The following is a 17,642-nucleotide window of genomic DNA, read 5'->3' as shown; positions in this document are numbered from 1 at the left end:
CCCCTCCATAGGTACTATCATTCTGCTAACACCCCATAACCCATTCTAATGATCAACTGAAATATAATAGTAGTAGTAGTAGTAGTAGTAGTAGTACCCTGCCCATCGGTTTTGTTGCTTCCAACAAGTATAAAAGCATAACATCAAACATTAAAAACGTCCCTCTACAGGGCTGCTCTTCTGTATTTTTGGTCCATTCGATCTAGTTCTGTCTAGTTTAACTTATTTTGCTATCTGGCTTGGCTATTTGGTGACAAAAATTGGGACTGAAATATACTGTATGAAAGAGAGGGACATCTTATACCAGCTAGCTTGTGGATGAAATGGTAGCAACATTTGAACTAAGTGATTGTGAACATGCACATGAGCACCAGCATTTGAGGAGGGGGTAAAGATTGGGAAGCTAACAGACTAAGGTGAAAAAGTAGGATTATGGCTACTTCACCTATCACTGAGCATACAGTATGTGTACTTGCTGTCATGTTTGAATACATACATATGTATTACTGCACATAAATGGTGCATATATGGTGAGGAGGCATGGCCAATCATGACTCCTCTCCACATGTACATGGGGAGCTTTCCTTTTTAATACTTAATAACTGATGCAGCTCTTCACTGGCAAGATTGTATGTAAGAAGTGTATTAACAGTATGATGGTCCAAGCAACAGAAACACAAAGAGAATGCTGGAAAGTCCCCCGTTTTTAATTCTTTATTTTCTTTCACATAAGAATAGCATGTGGTACAATATGAGATAGCTTCTGCTGTGCCATAAGCTTCAGTGTACAGTATGCACCTACCTACCATTGCTCATTGTTGGTGTAGTTAAAAGACAAATAGGGTACTATGGCAGTTTTTCTGATATAGTTAAAGCAGAAGAATAAGACTATAATGTTAGGGTTAGAGTCTAACATTCTGTTGCACACTACCCCAATCTCTTGAATGGTATGATATTCCACAGGTTCTACACACTTACCCAGGGTTCTTGATTCCTTCAGAATGAGGTACAGTGGAGAGACTAGTGTCTTTATGATATATGGTTTATTTACACATATATGTAACCTGGGCCTACTATGGAGGGGCTCACAGCATTAACACCCCAAGAGAGTCTTGCTTCTCTGATTACCACAAATTCATAACAATAGGTACTGTGGGGTGAGCTTACTTGTATTGTTGGCACCAATGAATAGTATGAAACTAAACTGTGCTGTGCCCTTTTGAAGAATCAGAATTCAAAAGGAGTTGATAGTTGTTTTTGTCTTGTGCAATGCTTACTAATATCCTCTCTCTCTCTCTCTCTCTCTCTCTCCCCGTAAAAAGATGATGGAAGATTGCTTATTGAAGAAAATAGAAATTAGTGTTGCAGAAGCAGAGAAACGGACTGGACGGAATGCCATGAACATGCAGGAAACTTACACTGCTTACCTCGTGGAAACAAGGTGGGTAAAAGAGCATTCAACCAAGTTTAGTTATCTGATTGGCTCTTCTCCAGTAGTTTAAGGGCCAGTTACATTGCAGTATTCTATGGCTGCCTTTGAAGGACAATTCATATTAGCCTACTTGTAGATGAATCTGTGAGCTGAGGGTTGTATGTATTCCACAGAATTCTTTAGTATTCTTAAATAGATTGTATAGATTTAATCTTTGTGTCTTTTCTTGTTTAGTTACTCTACTGGCAAGAATTCAAAATGCTAGTAACAGTAGCCATATATAAGCTCAACATAGCTAGCTGACCACTCATTCTAGAAGCATTTGCATATAAATGTTGGTTGACTGTTGTGGCCCTTTGTACATTATTAACCAAGCTGTTCAAGCTTACTGTAGCACCCTCTCTAACACAGCTTTATTTTTTTTGCAAATAATACACAGTTACTATTTTTCTCTATTCAATAAAATGAGTGTTCTAGATTACTGTTTTCAATCCTAACTGCAAAATAGTCCTGTTCATCTACTGAAAAAACTGCCTTGCTACTCTGTTGACCTTTTAGCTACACTGTGGCGCAGATGGTAGGGTTTCCCCCATTCTACAGCATCTCAAACATTATTTTTTCGTGTCTTATGAATTAGCAATATTGGTGAATTGCTTAAGCCCTTATTATAAAGAATTTTGTATCAGCTTTGCTTATTTTAAGATTATTTTGAACTGGAGATCGAGAGCAGTGGCTAATTCTGACTGCTGGAAACAAGAGAATCCTTTCTTGTTTGTTTGTTTCTTGAAGTTCAGTGCTGGATGATAGTATAAAATCAATATATGGTGATCAGCCCATTGTATCCCCATCACTAAAGATTAAACCTCCAAAGCTAGGTTAAATTTACTAAAGTTGATATACTCAGAAAAATGTAGCGTGGATAAGTTCTGCTTTGAATGAGAATGGGTTAAATCAGTAACTTGTGGATATTTCAGTTTTAAAATAAGATCCCTTATTTGTCTAATTCAGGGACAGGCAATTTTTGACCCTCAGTTTAATTTCATGTATCCCTTGCACTAATTTCTTATGTGTTGCAAGGAGGGTGACTGGGGGCAGGCTGGAGGGTGACAGGGGAGAGGGAGGAGGGGAAGAGGTGGGCACAAAGAGAGAGAAAAGGAGCAGCCATGGCTACTTTTGCTCTAGTACCAGTTGTCACTGGCTTCTGCCCTGCCCACTGCTAGTGTAAGACTCCTGGCCCATAATCACTGAGGGAATGTAGCCGCAGCAGGAAAAAGATTCTCCAGCCTGCCCCTAATAGTAAATGTGGTCATGATGCTTCCAATCTGCAGTCGCTGAGTTCCCAGTGTTTCATGAGTAATCACTTAGACTGCTATCCTATATCCACTTACCTGGAAGTAGGCTTTATTGAACTCAGCAGGACTTGCTGCTGAGTAGACAGGATTGATCCGTTAAGGCTCGAAGTTATTTGAATTTAAACATATTAAGAATTTCTTAAGTAACGTGTCCTTTGCTAGCTCTGTGCAGTTAGAGAGGCTAGATTTGCTGTGATTTAAAACACCAAAATAAAAATAAAAATCAATTAAAATAACAAAATCTAAATGAGAATTCAAGTTCTGTGGACTTGTTTTTTAACAAACCAAAAAATATTAACAAGCTGTTTTTATTACAAGTGATCTGCACATTGGGTCAGAACAGGACTAGTTAAAAGGATCTGTCTGTATAAGAGAATTGCTAACTTGAACACTGACAATGATGCAGTTCACACATAATGCTAATCTAAGTCATTGCTTAGTACAGATGTGCAGTTCCCAGAGGCAGAATTGTAGCTGTTTCGCTGATTCCCTGGTCTTGCTGGTAACTTTATTAAATCATTTTCAGATAAATCTGTGAAATAAAAACTATCCTAGGAGAAGAGGAGGTTTGAAGACTTGCTTAATAGTAATAAGGACTGAAAGAGTCATGGTTGGCAGTAAAAATTGAGAACTTACATCCAGTGGTCTCAAATGGGCTTCCCAGTAGACCCTCCCCATGCCAAAGGGTACTAGGATAGTTTCTTGACTGTTGAACATTAAGGAAATGAAACAAGTTGTAATTGTTCTACAGGGTATAATATACATCTTGTTTTCCCATATTGCTGCTGTTCGTTATTTATACATCACTTTTGGTGTGTGCTTGGCTTTGTATATAGAGCAATGGGGCAAGCATAAACAGTGTGGCAGAAATGGTTATAGTGTATTGAATTGTTTGTGTGTTAGAAATGAGGAGTATTGGGTTTGGCTTTTTTAAAAAAACAAAGTTTACAAAAGCATGTTGAGAGTAACTAATAAGAGACTCCACTCTTTTTCCCTTTTGCTTGACACCTCTAGATTATAATTGTGTGCAACCTATTTGTCAACGTAAAATTCCTCTTCTTATGTTAAAGTATGGAGTTTATTATATTGGACTTCCTTTCAAATATCTTACTAAGTACTTAAGTTCTTCCTAATTCAAGTAGAGAATTGGGAAGGGAAGTCAATTAGTGTTGTGTGTTATTTAGTAAATGTAACCTAATTTGTTGGTATTTTATGTTAGGAGATGTTTTTTCTTTTGTTTTCTTTATTATTATTTCTCTTTTTTTATGTAATTCTTTTTTGTGTGTATGTGTTATGTATGTTTTTTTCGTTTGTTTTAATGTTTGATGTAGCAAAACGAATTAAAATCAATAAAAAAAAACAACAAGTAGAGAATTGGACAGCTCTTATCATTTCCTTTGATATGCCAGCCTTTTCACAACTTCAGTGGAGCAAGGAAGAGAAAAGAGATTTATGAGTAGGTAAAAAACACTGATCCTAAGGTGGGAAGGACCTGCTGCATTGTCCTTTATTCATTGTTTATCTGTCAGCTTTAGCAGTCAAATACCCTTTTCTGTATTTCATATTCAAATAATTTTGGGCACCTATAATATTTACCAGGATGCTGGTCTAGAAGGATTTTAAATAGCTGTAGGACTACTGGATCCCTTAAATATATTCTTATTTGGAGAAAAGCACACATACAATCATTTGCCTAAGTATTCAGCAAAACGTAACTTTTATTCTCATGGAATAATGGTAATATGCCTATGTCCCCTTATAAACATCGAATAATTCATTTGTAAACTTGTGTGTGAACGAGGCTTAACCATGTAAGTCATCCAGTCAAAAGGTTTTTTTTTTAACTGGGAAATAAACAATGTCCTTCTTGTGTTTTACTGATTTATAGGTTCTTTCTGTTTAACGGCCCATTTTCAGATAGTTAGTTTTATATAGCAATGAGAATTGACGGATCTTCTCCACCAATTGGTTCAGTTTGGCATTTCTCACTAAGGTAACTAAATGTGGGTTTAGAGTATCTTAATCACTTACACCATTAAATGGTGGAAATTCAGAGGTATAACTTTTTCCTTAACTTTCCCCCCAGGCATCTTGCTTCAGCTCATGGCAAGGACCATTGTTACTGCTTTATTAAGTGGGAAAGCATATGGTTTTCTTGTCATAACACTTGACAAGCATCGTAATGTTTCAAAACCAATAATAAATTGAAAAGTTAGACCAAATGTCAGCAAGTGATTATCATCTTAATTGAAGCAGGGATTGCAGAACTTGTGTTTAGAGATGAAGTTTATAATGTGGCTGCAAGAATCAAATGATGATGAAGGCATTCAGCATAATGAGTACCTTTTGTGGGTTTAACTTCCTTTTGTGGAGTAAACCTCCTGTGAAGTATTCTCACATTAGTGATATTTTATGGCCACTTAATGCAGCCAGATGGAAAAATATTCTTCAAGAATAAAAATACCTGCAATTTTCCCTACCTTGTCTCCATTGTAGTGCAGAATCTCAGCCTTCCATTATAATTTCTCTTTCTGAACCTATGCTTTTGTTAAAAAATAAATAAAAGTACCAAGCAAGACCACAGATATAGGTTCCCATTGTCTCTTCATTGTATTTACTGCAATGACAGGAGAGTCTGTTACAGGACAGCAGTAGGGAGGAAAGGGAGGCAGAATTCCCATTGTGTCTGAGCATACTTTCACTGCATTGGATGCCATCCATTTTATATATTTAACTCAAGTGCTTACCATTTTTGGCTGGTCATGCTAGCAAAGCCAAAATTTGCATTTTCCATATTCCTTTGCTTTCCCTGCTGGCTTGATGTCAGCTTCCCAATAGTAGCCAAGGGTGTACATATCCTGATATTTGTATGTTATCTCATAGGCATGGAACCTCAGTAACATTTTAGGTGAATATTTAACATGGTGCATATCATTATAGTTGTTTCTGTTCCAGCTTATGGTACTTGTTGCTTTATGTATACGTACACTGTTTCACAACTCAATCTAGCACTAAAATATAGAAACATTTTAAATGAAGTAAATACACCGGATATACAAAAATGGCCAGAAGCACTTAGTAAGGTGAGAATGACCACTGCATTTTTAAAAGGTTCATATAGCAATACCAGTGAAACGTCACAGTTGGAATCTTTGGCATTATTTGTTTTCTCACAGTTCAGAACCCCATATAGTATCTCTATAAAGGCCATTGCAAAACCCACAAAATAACATTTCTTAGCAAATTGTGTATAGCTTGAAGACTAAGATCTTGTACTGATCTTTAGCATTCTCTCTTCAAAATTATGATCTGATGTCTTTCAGGGCTGTGGAGTCGCAGGCTGAAGGGCAATGTTCTCCCCCAGATTCTCTTTGGAGGCGATACAGTGAATTTGAATTGTTGAGGAATTATTTGCTAGTTAACTACCCACATGTTATTGTACCACCTTTGCCAGAAAAAAGGGTAAGAAAATGTTGCAACTTCATCTCACTCTGTTTTCCCATCTTTCTTGACGCAATATCCACACTAGCATTCATCCAGTATTGTACTATGCTGGGTTTTTAAAAAAGCAGCCTTTTGGGGTTGCCAGTGTGGAGTCCATGGGAACAATGATACCCTTGTAGATTTTCCTTGGTAAAGCCTCTGTGCCTCCCCAACACCATATATAGACATGCTTACTGCCCCCTTTTGTCATGTGGTGTGGATGGGTACTGTGTTTTATTCTAAAAGTACATGTGACTAAATGAAGAAGTTGGAAGAGCAACACTATTTCCCACTTCCTTTTTCAGCTTTATGTGCTTTTTAATGCTTAGATCAGGAATTGAACACAAAGTTTGGTATTCTGTGGGAGTTAGGAGGGAAAGGGGAGCAGTATGGGAAACAGGTGAGAAAAATGGAGAAACCAGGAGTAGCAACCAGGGGTGCCACAGGAATCAGGAATAGGGGGGCGGCACATGTACATACATTGGATCTAGTAAAACTGATCCTCTTGTATTATTATTTTTTACAAGTTTCTCATCAGACCACCATTATATCACACATGATTTCTGTTTTCATTGACCAAGCTGTAAGAAAATCATGGATCCAGTGCTTTTCAGTGCTGTTGTGGTGCAAAAATGCAGATCCACAGCACAGATCCTCCGTTTTACTAGGAATTCTCTCAAAATCACCATCAAGTCATAGGTCAGATATATGGCTGTAGATGTATTCTGTGATTTGATGGTGGTTTTGTTGTCATCCAGTGTAAAATAATGATAATAATGATCACTCATGCATTGCATCATTATTGTTTTATTACTGACACCTATTTTTATTTTGCTGTCTACCAACATAAACCTTAATTTGGTGGTTTTTGGGTGGACTCCATGTAAGATCACGCAGTACTACTAGATCCAGCTTTTACCCAACCAACACGGGGGAAAAACAAGTGTTGTATGTGTGCTTTCTCTCTTTCTGGGGCATATATATGAATGTAAGAGAGACCTGGGTTAGTAGGGGGAGAAGCAGCCAGAAGATGTGGTTCTCAAAGCACACACTCAACATTCCAAATATACCCAGGATCCCCAAAAAGCTGGTGACCTCAGAAGGTTGTGAGGTTATGTTTACACTAGTATGGGCAGTGCCTAGTGAAATTTCAAGACGGAGGAACTGAACTGTAGCAGCATTTTCAGTCACCAGAGCATAAGGTTTCTGTGCCTTTGCCCCAGAATAAATTATGTAAAGCAAACATAGCTGCTTATATACTTAATTCACATAATTTGTACAAATGGAAAACATTATCTTAGTGTGAAGTATACACAATCATGCTCTTAACACATCCCCTTGTTTCACAGGCAGAGTTTGTTTGGCATAAGCTAGCAGCAGATAACATGGATCCAGATTTTGTGGAAAGAAGAAGAATTGGCTTGGAAAACTTCCTTTTGCGGGTGGCTTCACATCCCATTCTTTGTCAGGAGAAGATTTTTAATGCATTTTTAACCAAGGTACCTTAATTCTGTCTGCAGGATTAAAAAAAAACTTTTCCACCTTAATTCTAATTCATGATAAATGCATCAGATTATGTAAGAATTGTGGGGCTGTAACTCAATGACAGAGTGCATGTTTTGCTTGCAAAAGGTTCTAGATTCAATTGGTGGCTTCTCTTTGAGTAGGAAATCTGTTGCTGTCAGGGAAGAGTTAGAGGTTTCCAGTTTCTCAGAAGGAGAAAGCATTCCCCAAGGGGGGAAGGAGAGCAGTGAATCTAATAGAAGAGAGCAACAGGAACAACAGGGAGGGACCGGCTGTTCACAGGAAAGGCAAGGGTTAAGTTCTAGCTCAGATTGGGAGCAGGGGAGATACAAGCCAGCTCTAGCCAGAAGGTTAGAAAAAAGAGCGGGAAAGCAAGGGAAGGGCGCCTTCGCCATTTTGAGAGTGGCTGGTCACGGAGAAGCAGAGCTCAGAAGGTATCTGAAATAAGTGACTCTGAGGAATAATAGTTAAGAACCGTTTATAAGATTGTTTTGTTAATATGCAATAAAAAGTTATAAAAGAACAAGAAGCGTTTGTGTGGTGATCGGAAGAGGACAACGACCAGTCCTGACAGTTGCCAGTTAGTGTCGAGTCTACACTGACTAGAACAGATATTTGGGACTTCATGCAGGACTCTTTCTCAGCCCTGCACTGTTGGCAATACTGAGTTAAGTGGACCAGTGGTCTGATACAGTACAAGGCAAATGTCTGCATTGCTCTGTCTGAGACCCAGGAACTATAGACATTGAATAGAAGCCTGTTTTTTGTTTAAAGCATGTAATATTACTTCTACTCATGTTCATGTTGTTTACTGGTTTATTTTCCAGTCCACTTTTAAGGGATAGATGTTTTATTCCCCTAGTTGCTTGGATTTGATCCTTCAGTTTAATTGAAAAATAAACATTAGTGTAATGCACTTCAACTCATAAACTGATTACCGAATATGGTTAATGAAATCTGTCAGGCCTTGTTCACCTGCTGTTGGCCTCTGTTGCCTCTCTTCTGTTGTGCTGGAAATGGCTTCTTCTGACCATCAAGCAGATATCTCCTTTAGCAACAGTACGTAAATGGACATACTGGAGTGCTGCTTCTGAAAGTTTCCTGGACTTTTTGGACTTTCCTGGACTTGTTTCATTTCACCTTTAATTTGTATACCATCTTTCTATACTGCTATACACAAGCTGAAGAAAATATGCAACAAAGATCACACATCTTATAACAAAAAAGTCATAATGAAAACATAAATTTAAAATAAACAACGTATATCAAATAAAGTAATATTCAGTAATCCATTAGAATGTAATAGAAAACAGTAAAATTAAATATCAGCAAATAATAAACAGAAATTCACTAACAATAACAATAAATAATTACTAAACTATAGTCAATTTAAAAACAGCAAGTCACGCTGCATAAAATGCCACAGTACATACAAAACCATGTAAAAAGGATCAAATTGAAAAACAAAGACACATAACTTATAAAATTGTTGGGTTTTTTGTTTTTTTTTAAAAAATACCTTAAGTCTTCGTTTCCCTTCCCAGCCACTTCTCCTGTTCTTAAAGTCATAGTCTGAAAACATCTCCTAGGGTTGGAGGGTGGGACAAGGCAGGTGGGAAAAGCCATTGCCTGATGGCCAGCAGTGCATTGGGCAGGATACTGTAACAAGAAAAATCTACTGTAGGCTTTTGATAGTTTAATTTGAGTAATGGAAGCGCCCCATTTTCATCTTGTTCTGTAGTATATCAAATCCATATAAATAGCCGTCCAGTCCTGCCTGTTGAAAGATTTTCAGGATTGTTTATTGCATTTGCCCTGTAGGCAAAGCTGAAGTGTCTCGATGTCATAACTGAAAAAGGAGGGCTGCTAGCCTGCTCTGTTATTTTTCTGGTGATTGGTCTTTTCTAGCTGTTGGGAAAAGGGTGAAGTGGGAAAGATTAATGGCCACAGAAGTAACTGGATAGAACAATAGTTTTCTGTACGCTACTGTGATATTTTAGAATGTGAGCAGTTGATAAATCTTTTAAAATAAAAATATCAGAACTGGCCATTAACTCAACTCTTCCTGAGTATGACTCGTTTTTTGCATGGAGCCACCAGAGAGCCTTCAGATTTCTGAACAGGCATTGCTGGAATGTGTTTTATGAGAATAATGAAGGAAGTAATGCATATCCTGGGCTCTTATACCAGACTGGTAAATACCCATTTGCCTACTCATATGAAGTGGGTAGAAATTGATTCCAGGTGACAGATAGGAAATCCTTGTAAATTGGAGCAGAGGTGGGTTTTTTAAACAATTGGTAAGCATGAGCAGATGGGATAATGAAAAGTTCTGTGGGCTGGTAGCTCTTGTGGATTTATTTGCAAGCCTGTCTTATATATGCAGATGCCAATTTATTTATATAAACATTTCTATCCCGTCGTCCTAGTGCCCACTCAGGGCAACTTACTGTAGCTTAAAAACACAATACAGTAAAATGCTAGTACTTTTTTGTGTTGGACCAGGGGTGTTACAGAGGCAGCACTCACACATTTATAATGCATTGAAAAATTAAATTGAAATTAAAGTTGAAATGAAATTTCCTTTTCTAGGAAGGTGGATGGAAGGAAACGGTGAATGAAACAGGATTTCAGCTAAAGGTAATTATCTCCTTTTTATTATAATGTGTGACATTCTGTCAAAGGGTAAGCCTAATTTGCAGCTTCATAATTTAATGTGAGGGGAGCAATATTCAAAATTAATTTTTGGTAACTGAACGTTATGGCATAATATTGTAAAGAGATTTGAAGAATAGAATTGTACAGTTGGAAGGGACCACGAGGGTCATTTAGTCCAGCCACCTGCAATGCAGGAATTTTTCGCCTAACGTGGGGCTCAAGGCCACGACCCTGAGATTAATAGTCTCAACTGAGCTTTCCCATTTCTGTTCATAGAAGTTTTGTGATGTAATAGCTAGGCCTCTATACTCAAATGTAACTTGAAATATTGTTGCAATAACTGCTTCTAGTACATTTTTAATCACAAGTGATACCATATTTTATTCTGGTGATAATCTTCTGAAATGTGTGTTTTAAATTTATTTAAGTGAATAAAATTAGTGTCTTGTGTGTTCTTCATTAGGCAGATTCTAGGTTAAAAGCCCTTAATGCAACATTCAGAGTGAAAAACCCAGATAGGTAAGTGTGTTGTGTGTGCTTTTAGTTTGTGTTGCAACTGGGAGTTACAGTTAATGTGTAAATATTTTTTATTTGCTTACAAGGCCGCCTCCTTGTTGATATTCACTCTGATTTGGTTTGGTTTGGTTTATTACATTTCTATGCCACTTTTCATTCAGATGAATCCCAAAGTGGCTTACAAACAATAAATAACAATAATATGATAGAACATAATAGAACATCATAAGTACAGGATAAATCATACAGAATAATTAAAAATAGCAATAGTATAGTAGTCTATAACAAAGCAACAACTAAAACAAGCTAAACATCACAAGTAAAGCAAAAGTCATATGATCAACAAATCAATATGGCATTTATAATCTATAAAAAATATTAACAACATTAACAAATTAGCAAGCAAAAGATGAACTAAGCACTGTTAAGTTCATACACACACACACTCCCTACCCCCATGACTGGAGGGTAGGGCAAGGCAGGTGGAAAAAGGCATTACCAGCTGGCCAATGCAGAGTCTCTCACCACGCACAGCTCTTCCTTGGGTTGGAGGTGTGTCTCTCCCTTCACTCTTGGTTTATTGAGCCTATCTCCAAAGAGCACCCAATGTAAATTTGAAAGGTGATCCTCATTCCCTTTCCCAAATCCCATGGGCGGCTTCTCTGCCCTCTCCCAACTCTTTAAAAGAGTGTTGTTGTTCTTTTTGTTTACATACAGAAAATGCTCCTGCATCCCACATGCATCTCTCCCTTTTCTTCCTTGACATATGTCCACCCAATGATAACTGTAAGCAGATAGGCTTTCTAAATGTCATAGTATGTCATTGAGATGACCACGGTATATCTACTAATAAATCCTTATGCTTTCCCAAAGTAAAGGGGAAAACCCAGGGGTGAAAGGAATAATGTGGTAATGATGCAGCTGGAAGCCCAACTTTTGCTTTATTGTGAATAGAGTATAGAGCATGCAAAAATATGTAAGTGCAAGAGGCGTGCTGATCATTGGCCATACTGTTTGGGGCTGATGGAGAGCTAGAGTCACAGCAGCATTTGGAGAGCCACAGGTTCCCCACCCTTGTCCTATCCCCACTGAGAGTAAGCACAATTCAACTCCATTGGACTTCTGAGTATACATGTATAGGATGGTGCTGTAAAGCTCTTACAAATTTGATATTTTTTCATGGCTGATTTTGGAAGCCCTCATTTATGCTGCAACTCAGTATTCAAATGACTTCATGACTAGTTAAAATGATCTTTCACAAATACAACCAACAAATACAAAACATAACTTTTCCTTCTGCTTTAAGGTTTGGTGACTGGCTATGGCTCTGTTTCTTTCCATGTCTTTTGCAGAGGGAGTAGACTTTGAGAAGGGCTTGGCAATTTTGACTGGTAAAAAGATGAAATGTTGTCGTAACTAAAATATTTTCAGCTAGAGTCTTTTTGATTTAATAATTTGAAACTGATTTCTAATGAGCATTTCAAAATATTAGCTGTTGCAGTTGTTCTTGAACTAAGCACAGAGCTCTTTCTGTCCTAAGCAACGACTAAGAGGGATGATGAAAATGTTGTGGCCTGCTGATGGAAAGTAAAGAATATCTCAGTGATGCATTAATTAAACTCTTTTCTTGCATCATAATCCCTCTCTTTCCCTCACAGTCACTCAGTTTAAAACAAAATTTGCCAAGCTCAAAGCTTTTAGTTAGTTTCCTATACAACTCCAGCAGCTACTTTCCAAAAAGCAAATGCAGAACATGGCAACATATTGCATGATGAAATTAGTGTCTCTGCTTGTGTTGGCTGAACCATGTGCTGATAAAGGCAGTGCTCTTTAATTCCCTTCAATTCCCTAGACCACTTTTACATTTATTTCAGCCATGCTTGCTTACTCTTTTTCAGTTCTCTTTGCCCCCTGTTGCTATAAGAATGGGAAATTGGACTGTAGTTAGTCCTTTCCCTTATATTTCAAATGCTGGCAAAAACCCCAAATCAACAAAGTCCAACTGAGGGGAGAATTCTCTCATTTTTCTGATATATTAATCTTGCACGTGGTTAACAGTAATGGTAGCTATTTTCAGGCAATGAGAATCATTTGTTTAGTGTGGAGACAGATGTGGAATTGTTTTAGAACAGTAGGGCTAGCTATACAGTATTTTCACGGAGTTCCATACAAACATACAGTGTTCTTTCATGGGCATGTAGCTGAAAGCTGGTACTAGATAGCACCTGTGACATCAACCACACACTCCTTCCTCCCCCATCCCATACCACAAAGTCACAAAGTCTATGCCTTTGCTAAAGTTTGGGCCTTGTCATGTTCCTGATGATGGGGCCTACCTCTCATCCTTTATTTTTGGCAACTTTTCCCATAGCAGTGGGGCCTCCAGCTTGAGATTGGAACAGAGAGTTGCTGGTCTGTGTTGGATGTGCCGCTGAGACTTCTGCACTTAACCCTCTGTGTCTCTTCTTCTCCCATCTCCTGCTGCAGTTGGCTTTGAAAAAAGTTTTCTGTTGAATACTTTTTTTCAAGCCTAATTGCAGTGTAGGTTGGGTAGAATCTTGACAGGTTGTGCAGCTGAAGAAAGCACTGCTGTGATAGATAACATTTCCTGTGGTTCCTGAAACCTTTGGATTCTGTTGGAGCATGCTGTGGCAGTATTTACAGATGCACTGTAAGCCCTTCCTTGCCATAGCTGAGTAAGTTGAGGGAAGGGATGAAATCAGTAGTAGCAAGAGTCAAAACAAGCCCATGTCGAGCTGAGTCTAAATTTTGAAGGACTCTGCACTCATGAATGTGTGCTAGCAAAAATAAATTTTGAGACTTCTTTTTTGAGAGTTCCAGCAACACTACTTCTGACTGCTCTTAAATTCTTACATCTGCCTGCACCCTTAAAATACTCATTTTGCTGAGACGCAGTTGCACTTTGAAAACAGCTAACTTGCTCAAGCTAACTATCTTTCAGCAATTTTTATTAACTGTGTTTGCTCCAAGAAGCATTCCACAGTCAGCACTACTTGGGGAAGGGTCTGATTCCCCCCCCCCCTTTTTTAATGTGGTCATTATCTACAGAACCGTACCAAAAGCACTTCTGAAAAGGGGTTTAAGAAGGGCCATTTTTTTCTGTTGATAGCTGATTTTTATGTTTCTGTATTTTTTAACTGAATTCACCATGTTGTGAATGTGTAGCCCTTGCTTTGCACTGGTAGCTTAAGTCACTGTATTGTTTTCCATCTGTCTCAAACTGCTGGTGTTTGTGCTTGAAATGTAATATTGTGCCTAAATGAGGGTACTACATTTCATTCCAGTATCCCTTTGTCCAAATAAATTGTTTTACAAGCTGACCAAATGGAATACTGAACAGGCTAGTAGTTAAACCCAAGGCCTCGTTTTGCTCAACCAGCGCTTCCTTGCATTAATAAGAGTTCTGCCAAATCCTTACTTTAGCTGATGGCTGCTACTTCAGGAAGCTAGAGATAATTCTACTTAAACAAGTCAATCTTTTCCTTAAACTGTTCTATTCTGAAGCTGTCATACAGTTTATGGCAGTTTGTGTTCCTGATTGCTAATGATCTGCTATCTGTTTTTGCATTCCCAGGAGATTTACAGAACTTAAACACTACAGTGATGAGCTGCAGTCTGTCATATCACACCTTCTGAGAGTCAGAGCTGTAAGTGTTTCCGGCTTGGATTCTAATGGAGAGTAACATTTATCAACATTGGTTAAAGTACAATAAAAGAATCCATCTATCCCTTGTTGATGTGCAGCTGATTTGATTGTAGTGCTGGGTTTTGGAAGTGGCCATTTATTTTTCTAAAAAATGTGCCTTTGCTTTGTGTCCCAGAATTCAAGAAATAGCGAGAAGTTGGAAGAACAAACACATTTTTAAGTGTGGTTCTCTGATGTGAGGGGTAAAAAAACCCAAGAACAATTTCACAAATTAAAAAAGTGGTGCTCAAAAATGGGATGCCCCTTGGGAGGTGTGGATAGTCAAATACTTTTTTGTGTGTTTCCCAGTTAGATTATTAAGGTTCCCACCCACCCCCACCCCGCATATCCATTGTACTGTGTATAGTGGTCAACCTCTTAGATTTGCTTTGATCCCTCCCATAAGAACATCAGACTGTGCTGTGAGCTCATGTGCCCATTTTTCCTCTTTAGCTTGTTGTGGGCTGGGGAGAAGATTTATTTCAGAATAAACCTCTGCCTTGTGTTCGGGGGTGATGTAAGGAATCGTTTGGTCCCGTAAGAATATCCATTGGTTTAAGTGTAGGATCTGATATCATGAATCTGAAAAATTAAATATAAAATTGCTGACCTACTTAAGGCAGTAACTAATAAAGGAATTCTGTTAGCACAAGGACTTCTGGTTGTGCAACAGAACTTCCCCTCCTATCCCGATTGCCCCTTAATCTGTTTTCAGGTTTCCCTCAACCCTCCAGAGCAAATTTGGGAAGGGTGCTAACAGTACTGCTTGGTTGGATTCTGCCCATAGTCTCCATGTTGTCTGTTTCTGTCTTCAGGCTGTTTATTAGGGACTAGTAAGTAGCTGATATAATTCTGTTATTTCAGAAAGCTCAGTTTGTCTTGTAAGTGAGCCAGACTTCAGTGCTTGGCATATTGTCAAAAATTACAATTAAGGCTGGCAAAAACCTCACACCTGATACATTACAGAAGAGTCAGCAACTATTTTGCAAATGCCATCATATCCCGTCCTATTAGCCATTTGGAGGCCATGGACCATTTGGATAACATTGTAATTCAGTTCTTTAAAAAAACTGACAAGATTTTCTATTAATGGTTTCTTAAACCAAAGAAGGGGACACGGGTGGTGCTGTGGGTTAAACCACAGAGCCTAGGACTTGCTGATCAGAAGGTCGGCGGTTCAAATCGCCGCGACGGGGTGAGCTCCTGTTGTTCGCTCCCAGCTCCTGTCAACCTAGCAGTTCGAAAGCACATCAAAGTGCAAGTAGATAAATAGGTACCACTCCGGCGGGAAGGTAAACGGCGTTTCCGTGCACTGCTCTGGTTCGCCAGAAGCAGCTTAGTCATGCTGGCCACATGAGCCAGAAGCTGTACGCCGGCTCCCTCGGCCAGTAAAGCGAGATGAGTGCCACAACCCCAGAGTCGGTCACGATTGGACCTAATGGTCAGGGGTCCCTTTACCTTTACCTTTAAGCCAAAGAAAGCAGTCACAATGTAAAAGCATATATTTTGGTGGCTCATGATGGGATTGGAACAATGAAGAGAAAGCAGTTCAAATAAGCATTTTCTTATTTGAAGAAAAAATAAAATTCTTGCCCCCTGTTATTTTATTAATGTAATTCAGGCTAGCATTCCAGAAGGAAAAAGTGGGATAGAGCTTTGTTAATGTGAATATCTTATATGGCACACTTCTCCTAGAACGCTTCAGTTAAATAATATGTCTGGAAAAACTGACCACTGCTTGCTTGCTTTAGAGAGTGGCAGACCGGCTGTATGGTGTGTACAAAGTCCATGGGAATTATGGAAGAGTTTTCAGGTAAGATATGAAAGCAATTTACCCCTTGATTGACTGAGATTTTATTCCCACCTCTCCAATTCATATTGGACAAAATCAGCTGTAAAAAACAAAACTATAAAACAACTTTTTAATTCAGGAAAGCAGTAGATAAACAGTCAAGAGGTGGTGATGGGAGACAGACCAGTGAAGTTTTCAGCTGGTATCAGAATAAAAGTTGGGGCAGGGGGGTGGAATGGAGCTCCTGTCATTGGGAGATTCACATTCTAAGCATCTTCACACCACAGAAGGTTCCTTTCTCTCATGAAACCTGTTGAAGGGAAGTGACTGGTGGGTGCTTCGCTTCCAGGGCTAATAGAAGCTTGGCCAAAGGTGGGGTGGGGGCGTTGTTCATGTTGTGGTCTCAGTCCTGATCAGGTTTTCTCCCTGTGACTGTTAACACCACTTAAAAAGCTTGTAATGTAACATCAATGTGTTTATTATTGCATGCAATTTAGTCTTTAAAAACTCTGTGTTTTGCTCTTGTCAGTAAATGTTGCCGAAAAGCATCTCTAACACCTTTTTAATAGAGTTCAACAAAACATGTTGCTACTTCCAATCCGAGGGTACAAACTGCAGACTGGGCTAGAGCTGAAGTCTCAGGAATCAAAATAAAAAGTTTCATGACTGCAGAAGGCTAAGAACCACTTCTTAGCTCTGTCTGGAAATGCCAATACTGCTACTTGAGTGTCTTTTGTTGCCTCCCAGCTATCAAGAAAAGGGAAGCAAGAGGTAGCTTATTAGCAGATCCCCTTTGCAGTACTTTGCCTGTACCTTATTCTGTGCAAAGCCAGGGAGAAAGTCCAGCCACATTGTGACATCATGAAACGTGACTGGAGACCATGAACCTTTTGATCACATTGCATGTGACTTAAATGACGGGTGACTTTTTAGTGCTGTAAGAAACCAACCACCATCATGACAATTTCCAAGATGATCTATATTTAGTTGTTTCAAGAGCTGACTGAAGCAATAAGCTTTTGTGATTTGTATGCCTGATTGTGAACTTAACTTGGCCATCTTACTGGAAAATTAAAGAATCTGATTCTCCTTTTTGTGTTCTGCAGCTGGCACATTTAATCCACTAGGCTAATTGATTGCAGATGTGCATCTCTGATTTTAGAACTCTAAACTGTATCA

The 17,642-nt window shown here is 38.7% G+C and overlaps 1 protein-coding gene across 1 annotated transcript in view; it reads left to right on the top strand.

Annotated features, from left to right (window-relative positions):
- Positions 1-17,642, top strand: part of SNX4 (sorting nexin 4) — a 30,282-nt gene that overhangs the window by 1,868 nt on the left and 10,772 nt on the right. Inside the window, exons 2-8 of the mRNA XM_053404504.1 lie at positions 1,323-1,441; positions 6,108-6,246; positions 7,617-7,766; positions 10,384-10,431; positions 10,913-10,968; positions 14,561-14,633; positions 16,423-16,484. Of these exons, the coding sequence (XP_053260479.1) occupies positions 1,323-1,441; positions 6,108-6,246; positions 7,617-7,766; positions 10,384-10,431; positions 10,913-10,968; positions 14,561-14,633; positions 16,423-16,484 (647 nt within the window). The remainder of the gene's footprint in view (positions 1-1,322; positions 1,442-6,107; positions 6,247-7,616; positions 7,767-10,383; positions 10,432-10,912; positions 10,969-14,560; positions 14,634-16,422; positions 16,485-17,642) is intronic.

Source organism: Podarcis raffonei, chromosome 1, assembly GCF_027172205.1.
Source record: "Podarcis raffonei isolate rPodRaf1 chromosome 1, rPodRaf1.pri, whole genome shotgun sequence".
NCBI classification, from domain to species: Eukaryota; Metazoa; Chordata; class Lepidosauria; order Squamata; family Lacertidae; genus Podarcis; species Podarcis raffonei.
The sequence above is the reverse complement of the archived record's forward strand: the minus strand, read 5'-3'. Positions and strand labels throughout refer to the sequence as shown.